The sequence below is a fragment of the Rissa tridactyla genome, chromosome 4 (genome assembly GCF_028500815.1).
Source record: "Rissa tridactyla isolate bRisTri1 chromosome 4, bRisTri1.patW.cur.20221130, whole genome shotgun sequence".
In the NCBI taxonomy this organism is placed as follows: domain Eukaryota; kingdom Metazoa; phylum Chordata; class Aves; order Charadriiformes; family Laridae; genus Rissa; species Rissa tridactyla.
In genome coordinates, this window is record NC_071469.1 from 60,963,051 (window position 1) to 60,983,735 (window position 20,685).

A 20,685-nucleotide genomic window follows, 5' to 3' on the forward strand; every position below is an offset into this window, starting at 1 on the left:
TCTAAACCTCCGCTGCCACAACTTCAGACCATTTCCTCTGGTCCTGTCATTCTTCACCTGGGAGAAGAGGCCAACACCCACCTCTCTACAACCTCCTTTCAGGTAGTTGTAGAGGGCAATGAGGTCTCCCCTCAGCCTCCTCTTCTCCAAGCTAAACATGCCCAGCTCCCTCAGCCTCTCCTCATATGACCTGGTCTCCAGACCCCTCCCCAGCCTGGTAGCTCTCCTCTGGACACGCTCCAGCACTTCAATGTCCCTCTTGTACAGAAGGGCCCAGAACTGAACACAGCACTCGAGGTGAGGCCTCACCAGTGCCGAGTACAGAGGCACGATCACTTCCCTGCTCCTGCTGGCCGCGCTATTCCTGATACAAGCCAGAATGCTGTTGGCCTTCTTGGACACCTGGGAACACTGCTGGCTCATGTTAAGCTGGCCGTCCACCAGCACCCCCAGGTCCTTTTCGGCTGGGCAGCTTTCCAGCCACTCTTCCCCAAGCCTGTAGCATTGCTTGGGGTTGTTGTGACCAAAATGCAGGACCCGGCACTTGGCCTTATTAAACCTCATACAGTTGGCCTTGGCAACTGAAAAATGCAGACACATTCCTCTACTTCCATTTTATGGTTTTATTTTTGCAAAATCACAATCTTTTCTTCACTGGGCACTCAATGAGAGCAGCTGCAGTGTCCTGTCCAGTTTATCAGACAGCTCACAGCCTCACGTCTTCAGGAATTTAACACCAGTGGCTGAAGATGTATCAGCACCCTATAAACATCTGCCAGTGCTTTCTTGGTACTGTGAGCAGACAGGTCGTCCTCTCCCTCCGCACAGGCCAGGCCACTTGAAGTGAGGAGGGGCTGAAGATTTTGCGAGATGCATCCCTAATGGCTCTGGAGAACCGAGTGTTGTGAGATGGAAGTCAGAGCTGAGTTCTCCAGCTAAACGATAGAGCTGAATCCTGCTCCCTACAAATCCACAGGCAGTAATCCCTCTGACTTCCTCATCTGAAAGCAGCACTGCCAAAATGCCATTAAACTATGTTTATTTTATTTGTTCTACTAGCTGTTTTTGTAAAAATATGAATCCAATAAAGATGTAAAAGCCCTGCTTCTTTCAGTTAGAAAAGTTAGGTTAGTCAGGTTAGTGATAAAAGCCCTCATGAAGGCTGAGGAACTGTGTTTCCTATTCTGCACCCCATGACAATACAGCAGCTGCTAAGTACTGCACCTTATTTTGGGAAGTGTGTCATGCACTCCAGTTATATATAGAAAACAGCAGATTAGGTGGTGCCCTGTTTCTTTCAAGACCCTCGTGAGATTTAGGGAACCAGGTAAAATTCTGGTGCCCAAGCACAGGAGCATGCCAGACAAAATGGGTAAGTAGAGAAGAAGAAATGGAATTTCTTACACCCTGCAAGGCCACAGCCGTGCACAGCGGAGAGTGAGGATCTGGAGAGACACGCGGAAACAGAAAGCTGGTACCGTCCCTCCCCCTTCCTTCCCAAATGAAACCTGCCTTCATTAAACTACAATAACACCACAACTAAGGGAGCACGTGGCTTCATCCTTCAAAGCAGAATCATCCAGGTGAGATAAAAAAGCCACAGCAAGTATCAAATCAGAAAGAAAATCAAGGAGCGGCACAAGACACTGCTGGGTGTTGCCAAAGGTGTTTTTTCCACCCACAGGGAGGAGGAGAAATGAGATAATTTGCAGCAGGGAGTGATCTGCTGCCTTGAAGGAAAGAACAATGGTCCAGGAAAACACTGGAAGACACTCCCAACACACCCGGCAGCTCATACAATGGCTGGAAGTATCTGAGTGCCTGGCGCAAAGAAATGAAGTGTTTAACCCTTTGACATGAGGAAAGGGGTAGCTTTCATCCATCCCAGTTGCACAAAAGGCTGGGGTTGCCTTGCACTCATGCATTAGCTGGTTTCTCCAGGTGGGCTGATGGCCTCACATCCCCATGGGAGGTGGGGACCCAGTGGGGAAGGAGCTTCTCCCTATAGGGTGAATTCATCTGAGGGAGAGGCTGAGTTTGAGTTAAGGTTGGCAATCACAAGTAGGGATTGTGGCGCAGGTATTTGTACAGGAGGGTGTGTATCTCACAGAAAGGCCTTGGAGAGAGCAAAGATGACATCTCAATATTTACATTTAAAAATCATATTAAAAACAGAGTTAGTGATCTTTGAACTGCTTTATTCCTGGGGAAGGTTGCTCTGCTGTTGGCTGTAGTGGCTTATCTGTATTTAAACAGAGAGTAATGGAAATTAGCTGTCAGTTGCTGAGGGGAGCTGCTCCTGGAGCCGGCTCCACCTGCAGCCAGGCTGAAGGCAGTAGCTCAAAGGACAGACATGAATGGAGGCAAGTCCATGCTCGGGGCAGCAGGTGAACCCCCTCCTTGCCCATCCCACCTTCCCAGGTGCTTCTGTATAACAGGTACAAGGCTCTGGTTGTCTGTCTTCACCAGAGGTACTGCCAAGGTCAGAAAGGCCTACCCCCCCCATATCATGATCATGTCCGTGTGGAAGAAAAGACAGGTTATAGTTGTAGGTAACTCCCTTCTGAATGGAACAGAGGGTCCAATATGCCGGCCAGACCCTCCTCTTAGGGAAGTCTGCTGCCTCCCTGGGGCCCGACTTAAACACCTCAGCAGGAAACTTCTCTGGTGGTGAAACTCCCCCCAACTTAGGCCACTCGGTGCTTGGTGCGATTTCCCCCCACTTGGACCACATAATAACCCAACATAAAACAGAAAAGAATGCGAAGGACAATGGACCAGAATATTATGGCAACCTCTTAGCACCTGAACCACATGGCAACCTGGGCCACATAACAACCCAACACAAAATAGGAAAGAATGCAAAGGGCAATGGACCAGAACGTTATGGCAATCCCTTAGCACACCCAGTTTCCGCATCCCCTATTGCCTGGAAACAGTCAATAATTGATCATCCCCTGACACTACCTGGATCATGGCCCAAAGAGGGGAGTGATACCAGAATTTCAAGATCGAGCAAGTTCTGGGTTTGCACAACTGGTGGAATGTACCACAATATCCCGTAGTCTGAGTTGGGCCTGAGTGAAGAAGTATCTGGTGAAAGTCAGTTATCTCAGACCCTATAAATAGCAACTCTAGTGAAGCCCTTTGAGCTCTCCTGGATCACAGCAGGCTGTGACCAGTATCTCCCCTGAGTTGGGACACCTCAGGTAAACACCTTGAGGGTTAAAGAGCCAGGGTGATTCAATTACGGCCTGTTGAGGAATACCAATGCATTGTGAGTATTTACTCTAAACCAAACTGGGAAGAGGGAAATTTTAACTCTTTCATTCACCTCTCTATCTATCTATGTGTTTCTGACATGCACATTAGCTTTTATGAGTGTGGATGCTCTTATCTTTTACTGACACATGTTTTACTGGATCCAAATATTTTCTGTCTCCTTGTCAGCGTATTTATACATTTATGTGTTCATACACATATATATTGATTTAGAAAAGGGGCACCCATCCACTAATTCGAGTCACCCGCTGCAAAGGGACCTTAGTCCTAGCAGTTAAAGACTGGGGTGACGTGTGCATGTGCCACTCTTCGAGTGGTGCGTGTTTGTATGTTTGTGCTCATATGCATATGTATTGATTTAGGATACCCTATAGTAAATTACTGTGAATTGTGTCATTTACTAATCTGTAATTAAGTCGCTGTTCAATTATTTTGTTAAATCACTTTGCAAATCCTTAGATCGGTTAATGATTAAGTGTCATCCAGACAAGCTCGAGAAATGGGCCCATGTGAACCTCATGAGGTTCAACAAGGCCACATGCAGGGTCCTGCACCTGAGTTGGGGAAACCCCCAGAATCAATACAGGCTGGGGGATGAAGGGATTGAGAGCAGCCCTGCCGAGAAGGACTTGGGGGTACTGGTGGATGAAAAGCTGGACATGAGCCAGCAATGTGCGTTCGCAGCCCAGAAGGCCAGCTGTATCCTGGGCTGTATCAAAAGAAGTGTGGCCAGCAGGTCGAGGGAGGTGATTCTGCCCCTCTACTCTACTCTGCTCTGGTGAGACCCCACCTGGAGTACTGCGTCCAGCTCTGGAGCTGTCAGCACAGAAAAGCCATGGACCTGTTGGAGGGGGTCCAGAGGAGGGGCCACAAAGATGATGAGAGGGCTGGAGCACCTCTTCTGTGAGGACAGGCTGAGAGAGTTGGGGTTGTTCAGCCTGGAGAAGAGAAGGCTCTGGGGAGACCTTATAGCGGCCTTTCAGTACTTAAAGGGGGTTTATAAAAAAGATGGGGACAAACTTTTTATCAGGGCCTGTTGTGATAGGACAAGGGGTAGTGGCTTTAAACTAAAAGGGGGTAGATTTAGACTAGATATAAGGAAGAAATTGTTTACCATGAGGGTGGTGAAACACTGGAAGAGGTTGCCCAGAGAGGTGGTAGACGTGCCATCCCTGGAACCATTCAAGGTCAGGTTGGAGGGGACTCTGAGCAGCCTGATCTAGTTGAAGATGTCCCTGTTTATTGCAGGGGGGTTGAACTAGAGGACCTTCAAAGGTCCTTTCCAACCCAAATTATTCTATGATTCTCCACCCAGATGCCCCCAGGGTTTGAGCTGAGGTGGGCCACTGAAGTCAGGCTGGAAAATCCTTTTCAGCCCATGGGTTCAGACTGAGACAGGTATTCAAATCACTGACAGCTATCTACCCTGATCCCCAGTGTCACCAGTCAAACTCCTCACTGTGCTGAGTATTAAACCAATACACAGAAAGATCTATCACTAGTCTAAGATCTAATCACTAACCCAGGAAGCAGCAACTCAAGGACCAGATATCAAAACAAGATTTTTCAACCATGTGGTAATGATTGCCACCCACGTCTTTCTTCCTACTTTGAAATATTATTCCCTTCCAACTAGAACACAGATCAGAAATATAGAGTACACAGAGAAAGCTTCACTTTAAAACACAGCCTGGCAATCACTAATACAGGTGATGCAATGCACCGGCTACCTTCATCCACATTATGTGGCAGAGAACGTGTTCGTTGTCAATGAGCTACACAAGCCTATAAAATTCCCAGAGAAAGAGTGCTCCTTTTTGCATGAGATTAGCATGCCATAAAACAGAAGGCAGCTGAACATGTAAAACTAAGGAAGGGTGTGATAATCAGGAAAAGGCTCATCAACATGAAAAGAAACAAGATTTTCATGGGTTTCTAGTGAGTATGGAGATCTTTTTAAGTGCTCTGCTAGAGCTCTCTGAGCAGTACTTTGTCTTCAGAAAATGTTTGGAAACTATCTCTGAATAAAACCTTCTGGAGTTTTCAGATCAAGTACCTGAAGTATTCCTCCTCCTCCAGTTAAAGACTTTCTCTCCAGTTGCCAAGCTTGATAATTTGTCCTGGTCTGAGGTAAAACCTGGTCTGAGGTAAAACAGAACCCATTTTCTGTTTTGTAATTTTACGTTTTAGCTGGGCCTTTTCTAACTGACTAAATTCTGAAATTAACAGCGTATTTTTCAGAAACTGTTCACTCTCAGAGTGATAAAACCCAATTATACCAAGGGATGGTATAATCTGGCCAAAACCATGACATAATTCCAGGAGGAAGTGTTTCCTTCTGAGTCCTTTCTGCCTGTTGAACTTTCAGAAGACCAGAGAATCAGAAGGAGAACAGGAAAGGATCTGGGGGGTTGCAGGCTTTTTAAGCATCCACAGAAGTTAATGACACATCAGGATGGTTGGCTGGACAGGAGCCATCTAGCACCTCCATTCATATGATGGGGCAGTGGGCACAGCTCCAAACAGGAGTGGTCATCTTCTTGGGGGATTGGTTGGCAGTTGGCACAGCCTTGGTCAGTGAATCACAGATGGTGGCAACCAGCCGTGGCTGGCATGTGGAGCCACGGCGCAGGCAGGAGGCTCTGCCCGGCACAGCAAATCCGTGCTCTTGCCCTTGCTGCAGGCAGGCCAGAGGCAGAAGCCAGGGGCATGAGTCCTGCACTTGATGCGTGAGATCAGACAGGTCCAGGCTAATGCAGGATCATATGCTCAACATGAGTCAACTGTGCAATGCTCTTGCAAGGAAGGTGTTCTTGGCTGTATTTATAGGACTGTAATAGCTAAAATATGAAAGGCAATTATGCCATGCTACTAATTGGGAACGACTCCCCAGCTGTAGTCCTGTGTCCATTTTTGGGAATAGTACTTCAAGAAATAGGCGAGTGTCTATGGGAGGGAGCCACATAAACAACAGAGATTGAAATAACATGTGATGTTACTCTGTGACAGAAGACTGAAGCTGTTTGGGTGCTGAATCTATAAAAGTGCTAAAAGCAGAGCTGAGGAAACAGCTATTTTCTGTGAATAATAAGGGTTAGTTAGTTATTACCAATTATTACTTAATTGCTTTCCAGATTCATGGGGATAGAGTAAGATGGAAAAAAAAATCAGTATTATTCAAAGCTTCAGATGAAAAAAAAAAGAGTCAAACTGTTAGTAAAAGTTTGCCATCTATAGAATTAGTAAAGACCTAGAACAGGCTACCTACAGAGGATGTGGTTTCTCTGAGAAGGTTGCACAAATATTGGCCACTCATGATCTGTTGATATTAATCCTCTCTTAATGCAAAGGTTTTCATGAGATGATCTCCTTAGGTCCCTTCCAAGCTGATTCTCTGAGTTAGTGCCTGCCAGACATTTGCTTTCCATACTTCCTATTAAAAAATATTTGCATTTGGTGGCTGTGGGCTCCTGAAAAGTGTGCTCCCACACAGTTTGTGAAGACATGTTAGAGGTGCCCATCTGAATTTTCACATCCTGTGTACTAAATAAAGCGCAGCCTCTCACACCGACTGGTCTCCAAAGCCAGTTAGGAACAAGGAAAAATAACACAATCTGAGCTCTCAGGGGTGCTCTGAAATCAGACTCATCAATGTCAGTGAAATCTGTTGAGGCTGTGATTAAATTAGTAATGTTATAGTTAGAGTAGGATTTGTATTATTTGCAGGAAATAATATAAATGTGAACACAGGTATTGAATAAAGAACGTCAAAAGAAATATTGAATAATTTGTCATGCATTGTTAAAAAAGGGTAATCACAACCTGCATGCATTGGGCAGCTGAATTTAAGTGCATTTCCTAAGTTAAAGTACACTTCGTAATTTTTGAGGGCACTTTGAGGGCTTTACTTAGCCACATTACCATCACAACATGGCTTCTTGTCTGTAAGAATTTAACAGAACCTTATAGCTACTCTAGGGTGTACAGTGCATTAATTTCCAAAGAAGAGTAAGGTAAATAGAAATATGTGACATGTACTAGCACATCCACAGAAGACTTAAGAATGAAGATACTCAAGGATTGAAAGGAATTTTTGGGGTAATCAAGTCAAGGCAACATCTCATATAGCTTGCTTCAGAATTTGTCTCCTCTTCTCACTTCCAGCCTGGCTAATTTACGTCCATTTGTATTTCTGCCCACACCATCCATTAGCTAAAGTAATTGCGTTTTCATCTTTGGTACTTACGCTACTATTTAGAGAGAGCAACCTTATGGTTTTTTTCTCAGCTTTCATTTTGCTGGGCTACAAAACCCAGCTCTCTTCATGCCTTCCACTAAAGTAGATCCTTCATTCTCCTGGTCTGTTTTGCACCTCTCATAGTCATTAAGCTTTCCTGAGTGGGAGTGATGAGAAGTGCGTATGATATTTCAAAGGGGGCTTCCCTATTGCCCTGTGCAATGACAGTAATGCTTCCCTTTCTGTATTGGAAATATCATGTCTGGTGCGTTGTAGGAACATCGTCATATTCTTTGTGGCCACACCATAGGGACAGCTGTGTAGAAATATTCCAGAAAGCTCTCCATGAGGTAGTGACAAAACTGAAAGCGATACTGCAGTAACCACTCAAATTTCCACGGGAAGTTCTGTGCAGCTTCTGTGAGTCAAGATCAATTGACCCAGCATTAAATATAAATATTGCATCTGCTAGTCTTCAGTCATATAGCATCATCCAATATAGCATCATCCCATAGTAAGCAAGTGGGAATGCAATTGCATCATGAACTGGTAGGTGTGCTGGTATGTGGCTGTTGTTGTATCATATGGTCAGAAATTGTGTAGCTACTGAAAGTCCAGACCTTTTCCATGCTCAGGTCCTTGAGATGTTCAACAGCTGACCTTGCTGAACAGCTCTCTGAATTTATAGGAATGCAGACTTTTGAGCTGAGATCATAAATAGATTTCATAGAATCATAGAATGGTTCGGGTTGGAAGGGACCTTAAAGATCATCTAGTTCCAACCCCCTGCCATGGGCAGGGACACCTCCTACTAGACCAGGTTGCTCAAAGCCCCATCCAGCCTGGCCTTGAACACTTCCAGGGAAGGAGCATCCACAGCTTCTCTGGACAACCTGTTCCCGTGTCTCACCATCCTCACAGTAAAGAATTTCTTCCTAATATCTAATCTAAATCTATCTCCCCTCTTTCAGTTTAAAACTGTTACCCTCATCCTATCACTTCACTCCTTCATAAACAGTCCTTCTCTATCTCTCCTGTAGGCCCTCTTTAGGTACTGGAAGGCAGTTATAAGGTCTCACTGGAGCCTTCTATTCTCCAGGCTGATAAACCCAAGGTTTATCCTTGTGCTGACTCAATCCCTTATTGTTTTCTATCACCAACTCTTCAGCGATCCCCTAACTGCTTAGCAAAACCTATCTAAAACATTGTCATCTTTGACTATTATCATCCTTGATTATTTGGACTCACTGATCGGAGCCCTGACCCCAACCCACTGGCTGATTTCCTTTCCTTCTGCTTAACCGCAGACCTGCCTTATCACCAGATTTGTTTGGCAATCTGGGCTCCTGGTAGAGCCTGAATATTGTCACTGGACCTGCCCTGCCCTGCTGTGATGCTGGCTTCTGGCACCTCATCCCGTTCTCCATCCTGTCCCCCAATTCCTTCTATCAGTTGAGTATATCAGCGCTAGCATTTTTTAGCCACTTTGTCGGCTGTTCTCCTACCCTCTCATGTTTACTTATATCTTGTTTCAACCTCCTAATTTCTTCTTTTTTAGTAGTAGGTATGAAGCTCATACAAGCCTTCCCCTCATATCATAATTTAAACAGTTTCTTCACAATCACCAGAGCCTTGGTCCCAGAGATCCATGACACAGGAGCTCATGTGGCATGCATGAATATTTTCAGGGTCTCCAGATCTGACCACATGAGTAAAATTGATCTTTGCCAGAGATATCAACTAACAAATGCATCCTGAACATAGGCTGTAAGGTTTTCACCAGGACAGAGAAAGAATTCAGCCATTGGTGAAACGATGCCCACAGAAGAATTAGTAACTTGGGAAGTAACTTGTGCTTGGGAAGAACAAGACGGACCAGAAACAGAAATTAAGACATTTGCCGCAAAACTGAATTAAACGTTTATAACAAAAGACAGAGGCAAAACACATCAGAAACACAATAGCTCTGTAGAAATAAAAGAGACAATAAATTGACTTCTGCTCTGAAAACAGGTTTGCTGAGAAATGTTCCAAAACACTGAGTTGGAATGAGGCTGTTTTGAGGCTTCCCAAAGCAGCTGCTGGGTTTACTGCATTTCAGTAATATTTTTTTTTTTTTAAAAAAAAAGATTATTTGCCCTCGTTGCTGTAAACTTACTTAATCCTTGCAGGGAGCCACCTTACAACTTGTATTCTGCAGACTTCCGAGGATGCTTGTTGTACTTTTAGAAGTTCCCAAAAGGCAACCGCTGTCAGTAAATTTTAATTTACCATACATGGTTTTTTGAGTTTAGAATTTGAAGAAGGTTGGAAGCCACAGCACATACACCATGTGAATTTTCACTTGTGTATACATGTTCAGCGAGATCTTTTGTAGGTCAGTTGATATTTTTTCTAAAGTGTAGAACTCCTAATAACTCAAATTTGAAAGCACATACGTACATCCTATCAATGTAAATCGCCCTTCTACACGCAAACTGCAGAAAAAATGATGCAAAAAAGCCTAGCAGAGGTTGAAAATGTTTCCACTCCCTTTTCTGCAGGTCACTCAAAATTATTAATTGCTAGAATATCTGAATGGCAAAGCAGCCTGGGCATGAAGACAATACCATGAAGAAAATACTAAAAATACATAGTTCATTTTTTTACAATTGCACTGCTACAGATGTGATATTCATTTTTTTAGACTTCCTTTGAAACAGCACGTCAAACAATGTTTCTGGACTGACTCCTACTTCAGGTTGGAAGTTTTAGCCTTAGAGACATTCAGAACTGGAAAAACTCCTGGAAAAAAAATGAAAAAGACTATTAAGAATTTGCTTTGGATTCAGAGAGCAGAGATTTTCAAAGGAGCTCAGCCTGTTTGGGTGTATTTGCATGTTAGCCAAGCAAAACAGGAGCTGAGCGGCAATTCAGCTCTGGCCTATAAATATATTCTAGACTATACGCTAGCGGAGAAGAAAAGCTTCTCATGAATGTGTTTATGCTGGAAATTAGAAGCTTACTCTCCTCACAGCAATGATGCTTTGGAACAACCTTTCACTGAAGGAATGAGGCAAAGCCATTTTAAGTTGCGGCTTGATTAGCTGCAAGGATGACCCCGGGGTTGTCTGTGACAAGAAATGACAGAGTTCGTGGGTCTATGGATCGGCTCCTGTGCAAAACATGGCCTTGCTTCTCACAGTGGGAACTTTGGGATGCCGAGTACTCCAGAAAACCTGGCTTTTACTAGGTGTCTGAAAGTGAGCAGAGGCCGTTCATTAATATCCATAGTCGGCGGAGCACTTCAAACCTCCTTTTCATGTGGTATTAACATGAGGCAGCCGGAAGGTAAGAAGTAGGCATTTGATCACAGGTTACAGATTGATTTGATTAAAACAATGGTACGAAGAATTCTCTTTAAAAAAACCCTAAGAAATTCAGCATAAACAATTACACAAATGATATCTTACTCAGACTTTCTACCAGTTATTACACTATCCCTTCCAATTACCAGTTTATTACAGGATATATCCTTCATGTTGCACACTGTCTTCTGCAAGCCACGCTGATATTTCAAGTGCACGCTAAGAGTTGCCATGACCAGGTATTTCAGGGATAATGGTGGTAATTATGGCATCGCTAGAGATGGGTGGCACTGTCTTGCCCAAGGGCACGCCAAGGCTAAACCCCATCAGCTGGAGGCTGGATTGTGCCTGGGAGGAGCATTTGGGGTGACTTAGGGTGAAAACCAATGTTGAACGGCAGGGTATAGACAAAGTGTAACTGCAACAAGGCAAAATGGAGCTGAGCTTTGCTTTGCTCTGCTCGCTTTTCTTGTCACAAAACTAAAAGAAGTTGGTTAAACAATAGCCTGGCAACGTCCTTTCCTCCAGCCTTTCTGGTCTCTCTGCTTCTTTGGGTTTTTTTATTTGATTTATAGGCATCTCAGTGGTCATGATCACCAATTTGGTTGTGGGTATCTGTTCAGGAGATGATACAATTGGGGAGCTAAATAAGACGGGACCTTACTAAGGACATTGCACTGCATCATTGTGTTTCTTCCCTCACGAGATGCTTTTGATTAGCTGCCCGAAATACAGGTTTCACAAGGAACTCCTGTGGTGCAGAAGTTTGTCTGGCAAAACATATTGAGGAGAAATGGCCCCATTAAGAAACTCATTGTACTTTTCGATTTCTAATGGCAAACTCTGCTACAATCTATGTCCTGTAGGAAGAGTTTGCAAACTTAGAAAGGGTCCTCATTATTTTTTGAACTGACAAGTACTGCAACTCACGCATTCATCTCTGTTTGGCAGTCTCCAGAACGAAATGCTCCAGAAAGGATAAGCGTTGTGCAAAGCCTTCAACAAAAGCACACCTCATCCTCAGCTTCTTCAGTTAAAGACCAGCTTTCAGCTGACACAGACATGCCTGCTAATATAACTGAAAGCATTATTATTGTTTCACATAGCAAAACAGAACGATATCCAGACCAGTCAACAACTAGTACATGCCCCACTGTGGCTCAGCAAAAGCTTTAAACATAATTTCTCAGTTTGATCTAAAACAAAAAGGCTGACGGTATTCCAGGGAATATTCCCCCGAGAATCCACTTTCTCAATCAAAGCTCAGAAGCAATAGGGGAGCAGGTACAGAGCTCGCTCAAAATGTCAGCTCTGAATATTTGGTCATGTCTCTGCGAGCAGTTTCCTTCAGCAGGAACGTTTTCCAGAATCCTGCCATTTAAATGTCTCCTGCTGGCAGGAGGCACCTTAAACCCCCAGGCCTTTGATCCATGAGATCAATACTGAAGTCCTTCTACTCCTTCAAGTTCTCGGCTGAGAATTCTCCAAAGGAGAGGATATGCCTATGTGGCAATAAAAGATCGAGTTTTTCCAGTTAAACCATTTCAGGTACCAAAATCTGCCTGTCCCAAACACACACACAAAAATTCTCAGCAAGTCAAATTCTCTCCTTTAACAAGTAAACAGGTGATCAAGACAAACAGGTCTGCAGCTAGCTGAGCAACACCCAGGGCCAGTGCCCAGATGATTTACTGGTCTTTGAAGAATATATTTCCTTCAAATAAACCATATTTTTAAAAGGGAGAGAAAGAAGTTCCAGTGAACTTCTTACCTATAGGAACATTCAACCTTCATAAACATTCTTATCCCATGTTTTCTGGGCAAGACTTTTCCAGATTGCATATAGTACTTCAACATGACCACCTGTGCTTTTTATTGCGTGAACACGTACTACGGAATACAAAAGAGCAATTGAAAGCGACTTGTTTATTTTCTGTACACGATTCATTTGTATTGCCTTCATCGTATCCCATTACTAAAGCGGCAGATTCCTACTTGTCTGTAGGAGTCGATAGTGCCACCTTCTCTTCTTCTTTCTCCACCCGAAATTTAACTGTGCAGAAGGTTGATCTAATGACTTACCGCTACTGAAAATCTTAAAATGTGCTCCCTAGCCCGTGATGGCGTGACCCACCCATTCATTTTGCAGCAGCTCTGGCCCCCATGAAGCTTTTCTACAAGCCAGTTTGACTCACTAAACCCACAGAAAAATCCCTCCTCCATTTTAAAGTTTGTTTACTCCCATTTTATTGGATTAAATCAGCTCATAGGAGTTGGGCAAGCAGCAGAAACTGCACAAAGCCAGCAGCTTTCTGGGCAGAAATAGAATTTCTGATTTCCATCAGCAGTGAGCTGATAACTTGTCTCACTGCACCTCGAGAAAACATACTGAGCCATCAGAACAATCATGTGAACCTGCCTCATCTACACAGTTTAAAACCAGATTAGCTTAACTCCTACTGAAGGTTCTTTAATTCACATTGACTTTGCACACGAAGAGACTTCATACCATCAGTTTTGCAAGCTCATCTGTTACGGCAGCGTCCTTCAACAGAAGAGTGGCAAGATCATAAAACAGCCCCAGGAATTTTTGCAGCCATCACCCAGCTGAAAGAATGCAAGCAAGGACCGATGTAACGATTGTAACCCAAGGCTGAATGCAGAGAAACCAAAAGGCACCAGATTCAGCAAGCAGAGGTAGGAATGCTTTCCACGCAAAGAACTTTATTGTCATAAATACAGCAGTGAAAAAGCAAACTTTTAAAGAAGGAGGGAGAAAAAAGAGCTTTATGTCTATCTGTTTAATAAAAACACTTTCTCTAAGACAAAAATCATTTACATTCTGATAACTCACATTCAAAAATAAATAGAGAAAGGCCGCAGGGCATAACATTCAAATGAGTACCTAGTAAAACGCAGTAATGTGTTTTTATTAATAATCAAGAATATAACACTGCAATATTTAATCTTGAATTTGTATATACAAATGCTATATCCCACACAGCAATAAATCAAGACATATACACCATAAGGAGCACGTACACTAATTTCCATTAAACTGAAAAAGTAGGAATCATACTTAATAAAAATCTCCAAACTGGTAACATAGAAAAACTATTTGGAGTGGCAAACAACAAAAATAAACACTGAGATAACTAAAGAAAACTCCATTAAAAAGAAATACAATTAACAAACAGGAATAACAATGCAGAATTACCTCTCCCCCAAATACCCAACCATTTGTTCTGCTCTAAGGTAGATTACACAGCACACAGAAAAGTTATTATATTTCAGTATAGTATTAAAATGCAGGCTTTTGCAATTTGGTCCATTGACATTTTGCTGATTATTTTAGCCTGCCGTATTGGAAAGAAAAGTTGTGTCCCCCTCAATCTTTGGATATAAAACCCAAAGAAATTACATTCTTATTTGTGCATTATTTTTTTTTGGTTAAGCATATTTAGTTTATTACTTTCATTCATGCAAAAACTGTGAATTAATCCCATTCCAATGAGGATTTTACCATAAAATAGTCAATTTCTTAAATTAAAGAACACTGGGAAAAAGCTTAATCCACATAATATCTTGCTACTGAACTCTACTCAGTCAAAATGACACTAACCTTACACGTTTGCCTCCTTAGAGAAGCAGGTATAACGATTTATTCAGAAAAGCTAAAAGACATACAAATTTAAAATAGAACAGATCTGAAAACTACACTTACTCATTTTTACCTAAGAGGTTCAAACATTTATAAAGCTACACATAACCTCCAAAGAACACGGACACAAAATTGATAAACAAAGTACAAGTAACCACTGCAGACCTGACAGTAATACTAAAGAAAAATTAATATTGTTACACTATCAATTCTTGTATTCTTAAAAACGTAAGTGCAAATCAGAAGTTGTAGTTCAAACATGTAGAAAGCTTGAAATGAGTAAAACAATCCAGGTGTATAACATTATCAATATTCTGTGTTAGCCACATAATATATAAATACAAATTGGAATTTTAACTAGGGGACATGATTATTTGTTTTGAGGTAAGGAGAGATAAATTCAGTGGGGTTGTATCTCTGAAGGAGCAGAGAGAATCCTCCAACAAACATTCTGTCATTGCCAAATTGTGCCTTAGGCACTGTACTCAATTAAAAAAATAGATCATAAATTTGCAAAGCAGTCACCTGTACGATCACAAACAAAATCTACTCACACTCTAAAAGTCAGGCAGCCTTTCATCAGCATCTCAAAGCATGTTATGGAGAAAAATATTCTCCCCTTCTTGTAGCAAAAGGCACAGAAGACCTGCCCGAAGTCCCCCATCTCCACATCAATGAATTTGTTTTTAAGCAGAATCTGTATTTCCCAAATTTGATACTCATTCTCAGGAACTCTACAGAACAATTGTCACCTATCATATTATGTTAATTTGACATATATTATAGTAGAATTATATATATGTGAGAAATCCAGTTTGTTAAGATTACAAATGTTACCAAGCTGCCAGTAAACAGTTCCTATATCTACATATGATGGTGCAAGTTTGTGGTGTCATAAAGGCACTTGTCTCTCACAGACAGTATTGTCTTCTCTAATCAGTCAAAAATAGATCTAAAAATATTTATTTTAACATCCGAAATGGTTTTTACTCCTTAAAGTGGTGCAAATCATCATCTACAGAACAATAATTCATTAATTCAACATGAAAGAGCTAAGTGCAAAGTATCCGTAATTAAATATATATTTATAATTAATTAATTTTAATGCCATGCTCTCAAAAAAATGCCAAAAAACATGCTATTGTAGAAATGTGATTGGCACTAGCAGCAGCAAATAAAAAGGTAGGTGCATACAATAGTACAAGCAAGCTTATTTACGAAGTTACTAAAACAATTAAGTGATGAGTTGCAACGAGAGACATTCGCCACAAGTCTCTTCCAAGACATGCTTGAAGCCACACCTGACCAGTATGAAATATATAACACGCATTTACATCATTAGGGCCATCTTTATAGCTCGCTACCCAATTTTGCAAAAAATAATCCCAAAATCCTCTTTCACTTCAAAGTGAATTCTGTTTCTGTTTTCACCGAATGTGAAACGACAGGTCAAAACCAGATATAACAGCAGAGTTGAGAAAAACACCTAAGCAGCCACTAAATAAAGTCCAGTGCAGTTTTCAGGGGTTTATGGATGGCAGTATGAAATCCTCGAAATCCCATTTAACTGGTCAATATAGAGCTGTGCCTCTCCAAGTCTCAGTACCTTAAAGTATTCATTTGAAAGAGTTTCCACCAAAAGAAGACCTGTTTTTGCAAATCAGAGAGCTCAGGTATTACAAAAATAGACATAATTGGCTTGCCTATGTAAATGCTCATTTGCAGTTGTCATTATAGTAAAATCTAAACACCCAGGAAGATGTGATGGTTGGAATAAATCAAGCACAACCCAAAAGCCAACAGGTTTTTTTTGCACTTAATACTTTTCGTTGTAACAGCTCTTAATGAGGATATCCAGACTGCTGTGAAGTTGCTGGATGGAGCCTCATGCTTGAGTACTAATTTTCATGTCCAGTCTTCTTTAAATAGTTTTGCCAGTACTATACCATAAGGAAGTTTCTGCATCTTTGAAAAACCTCCATGCACTGAACATTGCACAAGGTTATTAAAACAAAAACAGGAAAAAAAAAAAAGAAGCCATTTGATCAAGTATTAAGCTATTCCTTCAGAGAATTGCACTTCTTTGCTTATAGCAAAGACCAGAACTGCTGATGGTGTACTGACAGTTGCCATGGCAAGTGGGTGACTGCGTGGGATAGCAGACATATAGCCAAGTCAACTGCTTATGCAATCTCCGTGATTTAAGCAAGCACAGAACACACCACTTTTATTATGTGCTGCCAAAGATCTGCATAAAGTGCCAAAGGAAAAAACGGTCTTCTATGTTAGGCCATGGCTGTTTCAGTATTCCCATTCATCTGTTTTCATGTCCAGATAGTAAAGAATATTCTGTGCAAGCTTTACTGCTTGCTTTCTGGCAGCCTTACACCGCTCGTCACCTTGTGGATCAACAGCATCAAGTGCTAGAAGTTGTTTTGTAAGAAGTTCTTCCAATCTCATGTAATTTTTATCCGTTCTGTTCCCATCAAATGAAATCACCTCCTGCTGAATTTGAGACAAGTTTCCAAGAACAGTCCAAACTGCTTTATAAGACTGATGTTCAGCCGCAGTTTGCTCAGGATACATTTGCCTTTTTTCAAGTGCTTCCTTCAAATCAATATACGTTATAAGAGTTTGAACTTCTATTACTGCTCTTCTCCTGGCTTCTCTAATACAGGGATTTTTTCCTGGGCTCACCTCATCTAAGTGAGCAATTAATCCCTGCAATTCTGCTTTAGATCCCAAATATAAATCAGAAGCATTCTCTGTTTTTAAAAGTAAAGCATTAACTTCCTTCATTTTCTTGCGGATCTCTTCTATTTTTAGAATGGATTGATTTTGTGCCAAATCATAACCATGAGTAGAATTTGCTTCTTCTTCCAAGTCCAGGTATTTCTGCAATTTATTGATCTCTTCCACTACTTCCTTTCTGTAATTTCTTATTTCCGTGTGACCACAGACATCTAAAGCATCCAAATCAGCAATGAGGCCTGTAAGCACACAGGATAGATGCCTGCAGGTATCATTACTGCTCACTCCCATTAGAAGCGCAATGAGAGTTCCTCTTGCTTTGTTCACATCACACATTACAGAGTTAATTTTGGAGACAGAAGGATGCGCATCATTAGAGAGTGGCAGGGACAGCTGCTGCTTTACACAGCTTTCTATGATCTCCTGAACAGCACATACTTTTGTCAGAGTGCGGTATCTTGCTTTGCGCAAAGAAACTTTCCCCCCAGTTTTCACCTGGGTAAGCCTCAAAACAATGTCCTGAATACCTTCTTCAAATTCGTCACTTATACAGTTACCTCCTTTGTAAAAAGGTGTAATCTCGCGTTCCACAAGTGATTGTGCCTCCTTGAATATAGCCTCTATTTCCAGTCTGCGCGGATGGTTGGCATTTTGTTCCAGTTCCTTGAGCAGCCTCTCTGTTTCCTGAGCCGCTCGCTTTCTGGCTTGCTGAATATCCCCCTTTCCTTCGGTGTCTACAGAATCTATTTCAAAAAGCTGTTTGGTAAGACTCCTTTCTAATTTCTTGTAATCTCGATCGGTAGACAGACCACTGAAGACAACCACTTGCTGTTCAATCTCTTTGACTTCTTTCTGTATTTCATGCAACCGTTTTATGGATGGGTGTTGGTTACCCATATCCATTCTCTTCTTCCGTCCAGTTTTAGATGAACTACAAGGAAAGTAGGAACGAGACCTGCGATTAATAAAGTGCTATGCAAGCACTTCACTGTGCCACACGCAACAACTTTCACGACATCCTGAAGCCCTGCAGCATTACAGCTATTTTAAATATCCCTAGCAATAGAAATAAACCACTTGGCTGATATTTCGTAGCCGTTTTGCTATTGCTGCACGCCCCTTTCCCACTCGGGCGATGCTTTAGTTACCCACGCCACCAGCTCTTAGCCTCTACCCACAAGCTTCGGCCCTGCCAGACCGGGCACCGGGGGCGCACCGCGAGCAAACCAGCGGCTAACCCCGGCGGCCCGCGGCCTGCCCTCCCCCGCCCCGCCCCGCCGCCCACGCTCCCCCCTCAGCACCACCGCCCCCGGCCGCCCCCTCCAGGCGCCCCCCCCGGCAGCGACGTCCCTCCCTTCCCCCCGGCGACGGGGCCCGACGAAGCGGGGAGAGGACACGACACCCCGGGGGAGCGCGGGGGCACCTGAGGGGAGGCTCGTCCCCACCCGCCTCCGGCCGCCCCCGCGGCAACCCCCCGCTCCGCGCCGCCGCCCGTCTCACCTGCCGGCCGCCCCGGCCGAGGGACCCGCTGCCCGGCCCGGCGCTGCGCTGCGCCACGGGCCGAGCGCCAGCGAACGGCAGGAGCCCAGCCCGGCCCCGCCCCGCGGCCCGGCGGCGGCGGAGGCGGGAACGGCGCGGCCGGGGGACGCGGCCCCTTCCCCGGCACCGCCCTCCGGGCGGCCTCGCCTTTGCGACACCGCCGTAAAGCGCCAGGCGCCGGCGGGAGGCGAGCCATGGCGGCGGCATGGGTGTTGCGGGCTGGTGGTTGCCGTCACCGCCGTCTCCTCTCCTCCTCCGCTGGTCGCGGCCTCACGGCTGAGCGTGGGGAGCGGCAGGAGAGCCCGGTAAATGCGGCGGGAGGGGGGTGTCGCGGAGCCCGTCCGCCGCGGGGCAGGCCGCGGGGTCTCCCGCCCCTGAGGAGCCTTGAGGGGGGAGCAGGGGAGGCCGCCCCCGCGGTGCCTCTCGGCGTCGCTGGGCGGGTGCGTCCCGGTAAAAGCCTGTCTTTCCCGCCGCTCTGTCGTTGTTGATGTGTTTTCCAACGCCCCCGGTGTTTGTAAATACCGGGCGGGCCCTCCTGAGCGGTGCGGGTAGGGGCTGAGGCGCGGGGGAGGGAACACGCTTCTACAAACGGGGCTGTTAGAGACGGTTCTTCCTAAAGCCGGCCTGAAAAGCTACAGGCTTGTGCGTGTCCGCAAGGACGCACAAACAAAGCAGCGCTTGGGAAGACTTAGGTAGTTGCTAATTCTTGCCGTCGAATATTTTAATAAAGTGGAATAGCAGGGATACAAACATGAGAGGAGGAAAACCCTGTTGCTTTAAAAAAAAAAATATGATTTATGTGTGTTGGAAAAGAGTCAAAGGTGTCTTCTCTGTAGTGCATTTCTAAATAAAAGTAAATTTTAAATGTATCACATTGTCTTCAGTCAGGGTAAACAAATGTGCGTAGCTTCTGAACTTACTGTGCTTGTATCTTTAAAGGTTGTGTGGAGTTTTGGAACTTATTTCAAATCGGGCTGTTCCTCAAAAACTCCGCTAAAGCGGTCATACTGAATTCTGCCTGTATTTTCAAGGGCCTGGGTTTCAGCCCCCCCGCGCACTCCCGTAACGACTGGATCGGCCCCCCCGACAAGCACTCCAACCTGCGCCCCGTCATCTTCTACGTGCCCCCCGAGGAGTCGCCCCTGGAGCGGCGGCTGCGGGAGGCGCGGCAGGAGGCCCAGGCCTGCAACCAGCGCTTCTGGGCACGGCACAACCGCGCCTTCTGCCAGGTGAGCCCGCCGCCATGCCTGGTGCTGCTCAGTGCCTGCCTGGCGCCTGTTCTGCCACCCAAAATTATGGGGTGTTTTGCCTCTGTGAAGTAGGGTTTGGTTCTGCCCACTGTTACTGGCCGGTAATTAATACCATTTCTTTTAATGCACATGGTGTCCTGGTGGAAATTTCTTTTTTGTTATTCATTTCTTTAAAATTATGTATACAGCTAAAGAGCCTGCATGTTTTGTTGCTATTTAGTGGCATATGATATTTGCCTTTTTCCTTTCTTGCACTGAAAATATAAAGTTGTAGCCACCCTACCTGCAAGACCTGTCTGTGACCGTAGCAGCTGTTGAAATTGATTCTGTAGCTCTTCTTACTCTGTTGTAAGTGAGAGAAGTTAGGTGTAATCACCCAGGGTAAATGAGGGACGTACCCTTTTTTATTTGTAGGGTATCCCAATAAGGCTATAAGTGGGGACTTTTCAGTCATGGTCTGTCTTCTCTCCTGATTGCAGCATTGGTTAGGAGACACGGAATCTTTTTGGGCAAACAGTAATGGTTCAGTAATTCGCTATCATTTGTGATGATCTTTGATCATCACATCATCCCAAAACTTGCAAAGATCTCAGAGAAAAAAACAAAGTTTGTTTTTCA

General features: G+C 44.0%; 2 protein-coding genes across 7 annotated transcripts in view; one reads left to right on the forward strand and one right to left on the reverse strand.

The window, feature by feature from the left end:
* Positions 1-13,651: 13,651 nt before the first annotated feature.
* BAG5 (BAG cochaperone 5) lies at positions 13,652-18,893 on the reverse strand. The gene is made up of 2 exons (XM_054200238.1): positions 18,779-18,893; positions 13,652-18,209 (listed from the first exon to the last, which is right to left on the reverse strand). The coding sequence occupies exon 2, from the start codon at positions 18,179-18,181 to the stop codon at positions 16,829-16,831; it is 1,353 nt and encodes a 450-aa protein (XP_054056213.1). The 5' UTR covers positions 18,182-18,209; positions 18,779-18,893; the 3' UTR covers positions 13,652-16,828.
* A 72-nt stretch (positions 18,894-18,965) lies between these two features.
* Positions 18,966-20,685, forward strand: part of LOC128909555 (kinesin light chain 1) — a 74,682-nt gene continuing 72,962 nt past the window's right edge. For 5 of the 6 annotated variants that reach the window (XM_054201368.1, XM_054201370.1, XM_054201369.1 and 2 more), the window contains exons 1-2: positions 18,966-19,122; positions 19,849-20,046. In XM_054201368.1, the coding sequence (XP_054057343.1) occupies positions 19,012-19,122; positions 19,849-20,046 (309 nt within the window). In that variant the 5' untranslated portion in view covers positions 18,966-19,011. Of the gene's footprint in view, positions 19,123-19,848; positions 20,047-20,685 lie in introns of those variants that run through there. The other variant, XM_054201373.1, reaches the window with a different exon arrangement.